This window comes from Rhizophagus irregularis, chromosome 7, assembly GCF_026210795.1.
Source record: "Rhizophagus irregularis chromosome 7, complete sequence".
In the NCBI taxonomy this organism is placed as follows: domain Eukaryota; kingdom Fungi; phylum Glomeromycota; class Glomeromycetes; order Glomerales; family Glomeraceae; genus Rhizophagus; species Rhizophagus irregularis.
The window spans coordinates 5,305,119-5,311,290 of NC_089435.1; the positions used below are offsets into that span (position 1 = coordinate 5,305,119).

The 6,172-nt window shown below is 31.0% G+C and overlaps 1 protein-coding gene across 1 annotated transcript; it reads left to right on the forward strand.

The window, feature by feature from the left end:
• Positions 1–1,854: 1,854 nt before the first annotated feature.
• OCT59_027906 (uncharacterized protein) lies at positions 1,855–2,729 on the forward strand (the record flags this gene model as incomplete). The annotated part of the gene is made up of 8 exons (XM_066137308.1): positions 1,855–1,857; positions 1,952–1,959; positions 2,077–2,118; positions 2,217–2,240; positions 2,320–2,358; positions 2,446–2,482; positions 2,577–2,645; positions 2,724–2,729. The coding sequence occupies 8 exons, from the start codon at positions 1,855–1,857 to the stop codon at positions 2,727–2,729; spliced, it is 228 nt and encodes a 75-aa protein (XP_065993709.1).
• Positions 2,730–6,172: the final 3,443 nt, after the last annotated feature.

Here is a 6,172-nt window from a genome sequence, read left to right on the forward strand (position 1 = left end):
CAGATCCATTCACGGAAAATGATAAATTCCGTAATAAAAGGTTATTAATTCTGGACCTTTTACGGAAGAAAGATGAAATATAAGAAATGGATTAACTTTCCCTTTCGTTCTCTCCTTCCCTTTTATTTTCCCATTACCCTTTCATCCCATTTTCCCCTTTACTTTCCCCTTTACTTTCCCCTTTCACTTTCCATTTCACATTCTTTAACGAAACGTCAAAAAACGTTTCGAAAATAATTTTTTTCATATTGTTTTAATCGGAACGTTGGCTAACATTCTGATTTTTTTTTTTATTTCATTTTTTAGCGAAACGTTAAAAAATGTTTCGAAATACATTTTTATTTCATATTTTTTTAATCGGAACGTTGGCTAACGTTCCGATTTTTTTTGTTTTTTCATTCTTTAACAAAACGTTTTTTAACGTTTCGAAGCATTTCTTTTTTTAACTTTTTTAATCGGAACGTTAGCTAACGTTCCGATTTTTTATTTTATTTCATTTTTTTATTTACAAAACGTTTTTTAACGTTTTGAAACTTTTTTTTTAATTTTTTTTTAATCAGAACGTTAGCTAACGTTCCAATTTTTTTTATATTTTATTTTTTTACGAAACATTTTTTAACGTTTCATAATATGATTTTTTTTTCATATTTTTTTAATCGGAACGTTAGCTAACGTTCTGATTTTTTTATATTTTATTTTTTTACAAAACGTTTTTTAATGTTTTGTAATAATATTTTTTTTTTTCACATTTTTTTAATCGGAACGTTAGCTAACGTTCCAATTTTTTTTATATTTTATTTTTTTACGAAACGTTTTTTAACGTTTCGTAATAATATTTTTTTTCACATTTTTTTAATCGGAACGTTAGCTATAACGTTCTGATTTTTTTTCATTTCATTTTTTAACAAAACGTCAAAAAACGTTCGTTCTCCCTTTTTGTTATTTTCCCCTTTCCCTTTTCATTCCGTTCTTCCTATTCCCCTTCGTTTTCCCCTTTCCCTTTACGAATATTGAGAAAAAATCATTTTTTAAAAGTGTTTCTGTATTATTTTTTTCTTGAAAAAAGTAAATTTATTAAGTAAAATAAATTATAGAAAACTTTTTAAATATACATAAAAAATCTCTTTATTTGAGATTTTGATATAAAAAAATAATTTAGCAATTAAAACGCGTCTTTCCCTTTCGTTATCCCTTCCCCTTTTCATTTTTCCCATTTTTATTTCGTTTCTTCCTTTTCCCTTTCGTTCTCCCTTCCCCTTTCGTTATCTTCTTTCCCTTTTCGTTATCCCCTTCCATTTTCGTTTTCCCTTTCCCTTTCGTACTCCCGTTTCCCAAATGGTAAGTTTCAAAGCGTTCGCTTCAAAACTTTTTTTTTAATTTTATTTTTTATTGTTTATGAGGGAACGTTTCTAACGTTTCCTTTGGTTTTTTTTTGTAGGACCTTCGTTATTGTACTTCGGAGCGAAATGGTGAGTTTCGAAGCGTTTCACTTTGAAACTTTTTTTTTTAAAGTTTTTTTTTAATTAGGAAACATTACTGACGTTTCCTGTATTTTTTTGTAGGTCTTTTGGCTCGTTTTCAGTTCGAAATATTGAAAACGGTAAGTTTTGAAGCGTTCGCTTCAAAACTCTTAAAATTATTTTTTATCTTTTAGGAAACATTACTAATGTTTCTATATTTTTTTTGTAGGTTTTTGGCGTGTTCGATTCAGTATATTGAAAACAGTAAGTTTTTGACACGTCGAAACTTTAAAAAAAAAAAATATTTTTTTAAATTACTTTTTAGGAAACATTTCTAACGTTTTGATACTTTTTTTTTATAGGCCTTTCAGTGTGTTTGACCTCAGAAAACGAAATGGTAAGTTTCGAAGCGTTCGCTTCGAAACTTTTATTATTTTTTTTAATTTCTTTTAGGAAACGTTTCTAACGTTTCCTTTCTTTTTTTTGTGTAGGGATTTTGGTGACTTTGGAAAACTTGGAAACGAAAGTTAAGTTTTTAAAGCTTTCGTTATAAAATGTTTTTTTTTTACTTTTTTATAAGGAACGTTTCTAACATTTCCTTTATTTTTTTTTGTAGGTCTTTCGTTATTTTTGGCTTTGGAAAACGGGAAATGAAAGGGTAAGTTTTAGCTTCGAAACTTTTTTAAAAATTTTTTTTTTAATTCTTTTTTTGTAAGGAAACGTTTCTAACGTTTCCTTTCCTTTCTTTTTGTGTAGGATTTACGGTATTCGACTGAAATGGTAAGTTTCACTTTGAAACTTATTATTTTTTTTTATTACTTTTAGAAAACGTTTACTAACGTTTCCTTTCTTTTTGTAGGTTCGGAAATATCTGGTATTGGATACGGGTCCTGAAACGGTAAGTTTCGTTTGCAATGAAACTTCCGTTTTTTTGTTTTTTTTCTTTAAAAAACGTTCTAACTTAACGTTTATCTTTTTTTTGTAGGTTCAAGAATATGGTTTTGGATATGGGTCATGAAACGGTAAGTTTCGTTCGCTACGAAACTTCTGTTGTTCTTTTTTTATTTCTTTTTAATTAGGAAATGTTTACTGACATTTCCTTTTTCTTTTATTTAGGTTTCGGGAATTCATATCTTGGTTAGTTGTTGTAGATTCAGCCGTTTCGAATTCGGAAACTTAGATTTGGTAAGTTTTGCGAAATATTTTTTTTTGTTTTTTTTTTAATATAAACGCTTGCTAATGTCTCTTGATTATTTTTTGTAGGTTTAAGCTCGTCTTCAACTGGAAACTTGAAATGGTAAGTTTCGTCGCGAAACTATATATATATGTTTTTAATAGAAACGTTTCTAACGTTTCCTTTTTCTTTTTTGTAGATAGGCTTGGATCAGATTGTGTAAGTTTCATTAACGAAACTTTTATTTGTGTTTTTTTTATTTGAAATCCCACCTTGTTATTGTTGTGTCACCAGAGGCGCTTTGTCAACGGAAATTTAGTACGTTGATCGCTTAAAAATCTGCGGCAATCCAATTATAACAAGAGGAATTAAATTTTTTAGATAATGTATTTGTATTATTTGTATTTTACAATAAATTTATAATATTTACAATTAAATTTTATATGTTAAATAATATACAATAAATTATGTTAATAAATTACTATAAAGTTAACTATTGTACAAACCATTGCTATACGCGTTTTTAATATCAATATACGCGTTTTTATACATTGTATACACGTTTTTAAACTATCGTTGTTTTACTACGTGTAGTTTTACATTTAAATTGGTGTTGTTTTACGCGTTTTTAAACATTTTTAAGTAGCGTTGATTGACAAAGGGTTTGTTTCCCTACGTTTTTTGGCGTTGAACAACACATGGCATTTTTTAACAATTTATACGCCTGTTTAAAACTTGCTGATGAGCTTTAAAGCTTTTGTTAATTGCAATATTTAATGGTTGCAATTTAAATGTGCAACCACCTGGAATTATGGCAATATTTGTATTTTTTTCTACCAACCGATTTTTAACAGAACTTATAATATGACTACGAAAAGAATCCAAAACCAGTAAGGAATGTGAATTACTAAAAGGGTTTCTTGAGATCCATACAGTTTCAATCCACCATAGCATTTCCTTTTCATTCATCCATCTTTTTTCATTAGCTTGTATATGAATACCATATGGAAAATTTTCTTTTGGCACATTTTTCAATTTAAAAATGCAAACTGCTAGAAGCTTACTGCCATCAGCTATACATACAAGCAGGGTTGGGAAATGTACTGTACTGAGTTTTTTTAGTATAAGTACATTTTTTTATATAAATTACAGAGGTATTTTTAATCATATATACCCTGATTTTAAGTGGTCCAGTGATTAGATTTCAATAAAATTAAGCTTATTAGATTCGTCTCAATGAGAGGAATTTAATAGTATTTATTTTATCATAAATAAATAAATATTGACAGAGTTAGCATTTGAAGTAACTTTATTAAATATATGGTATTTAAAATTTTAAGTACAATGTACTAATTGTACTGTACTGTACTGTACTGTACTGTACTAAAATTTTACCTTGTACGTCATATTTTAAGCTGCTGTCATGCAAGTCTACTTTATAAAAGATGACATTCATGGCGCGTAGTATGAATGCTGACTGTTTTTGTGCCCTTATGGTCTATAGTGAAATTACTTGGCAAATCAAACCATAGTAGTGTCTCATCTATATTACCTATATATTTTAATGGATAGTCATGCTGAATCCTTCTATATAAAATATAATTCAAAAAAACGTTTTGTTTTTCAATTAAATCTAATGGTAATTGTTATGCTATAGTTATTTTACGACATTTACTAAGATTATATTTTCCTAAAAAACCACTTAGCCATTTATTTGAAAATTTAAATGAAGTGATATTTGGATTATTTGCTAAAAAATCCTGATTTCTAGACAACGTAATAGCTTTTTTGGTAATCATTTTTTGAGTAACAGGATTTTGATTCGTTTTTTTTTCACAAATCCACGTAAATAAATCATCTTCTAAATCTGGATATTTGGCAGATTTACCCGAAAGAAGCTTAAGAAAGGACCCCAGATATCTAATATAAAGGTCATAATAAACTTTTGGCCAAAAATACCTCTTTTTGCTGAAACTCGAAAAATCGTTTTTTGTAAATATCTCAGCATCCAGTGATTCAATTTTAATGAAATATTTTTTATTTTGTAGCCCTCATTTAGCTCTACAATTTAAAAAAAAAGTTCATTAAATTTGGACCACTGGATGCCGAGATATTTACAAAAAACGATTTTTTGAACTCCTGAAAAATGGGCCAATCTGCCGAAAGTGTGACTTGAACTCTTTCTTGTAGATCCTTGGTCAAAAATTTCACGAAAGAAATTTTTACTCTTCGTATTAACACATCTCTTATTTTACTACTAAAATGCCTCCCAAAGGTAACAAAAAAGCTGGCAATAACCCTAACAGGGGACCTGCCAAGTGACAAGACAAACGAAACAAAAATAAAGACTCTGGCTCTGACGTTTCGAACTCAGATAATGAACAAACAAACAATAAAAACAACCCTTCCAAACGTACCCGTACGCTTCCAGATAATCCTATGGAAGAAGACTACGTCGCCGACTCAGCGGCTGACGCTGGAGGTAGCAATACTACTCCTTCTCAACAAAATAATGCTGACAATTTTACGTCTCCTCCTCCCAAAGATACTACTGCGCCTTCTGCGCCTGGTTCTGTCGTGTCTGGTACCGACGTGTCCATGCATGCTCCAAAAGACAAAGAAACTTCCCCCTTAGACGCGTCTCCTAATAAGGATATTATGGATACCAATAATACTTCTCCTCTTCCCCTTGACACGCCCACTATTTCCATTCTTAGGTATGATTATCAGGCTGCTGCGGCGCCTAATACTTCCCCTGAATTTGTCAAAAAGTATCCTACCAATCGGGCTATGATTGACGCTGTCAATAATCTCCTTTTGAAAACTTATCACTCTTACACTGGCCGTGCTCGTATGTCTGGTTCTGGTGACCTCAAAAGATTGGTCATTCATTTTAATTCAACTACTGAACGTGATGCCTGCCTTTCTCTCCAACATGATGATCTTGCCGATCTCAAATTCTTTCTGTATGACCCTCAGCAACTCCGAACTGATGAAGATCTCTGGGCTATTCAAGTTACTGACATCCCGTTTTTCATCAAAAAGGATGATATTATTGCTCTTTTTAAAAAATATGGTAACATACAATCCTGTCGCCTCCATACACGTGCCAACACTAAAGTCCAGCAAGCTCGTATCATTTATGATGATGCTTCCTCCATCCAACATTTCATAAATAAACAGTGGGCGATTTATTGTTATTCCACTTGTTTACGCATTACGCCTTGCTCTCTCTCCCTCGATCAAAAGAAATCACGGCGTGAATTCATCGCTGTTTTATCTCAGCTCCCTTCTAACACAAAAGATGTGCATTTAGCGCCCTTAGTACGATCAATTGGCGCTATGGCCGTCAATATCCCCCTATCTCTTAATTTTTACAAACCTAAATGATGGGCTTACATCACCTTTAAATCATAACAAATGATGGACACCGCAATGGAACAATCAATCGTTCTGCAAGGTCATAGGCTCCAATGGGAACTCCCGGAGAATACAAATAAGCTTTGCCATAGATGTGGCAAACTTGGCTGCGCTCTTA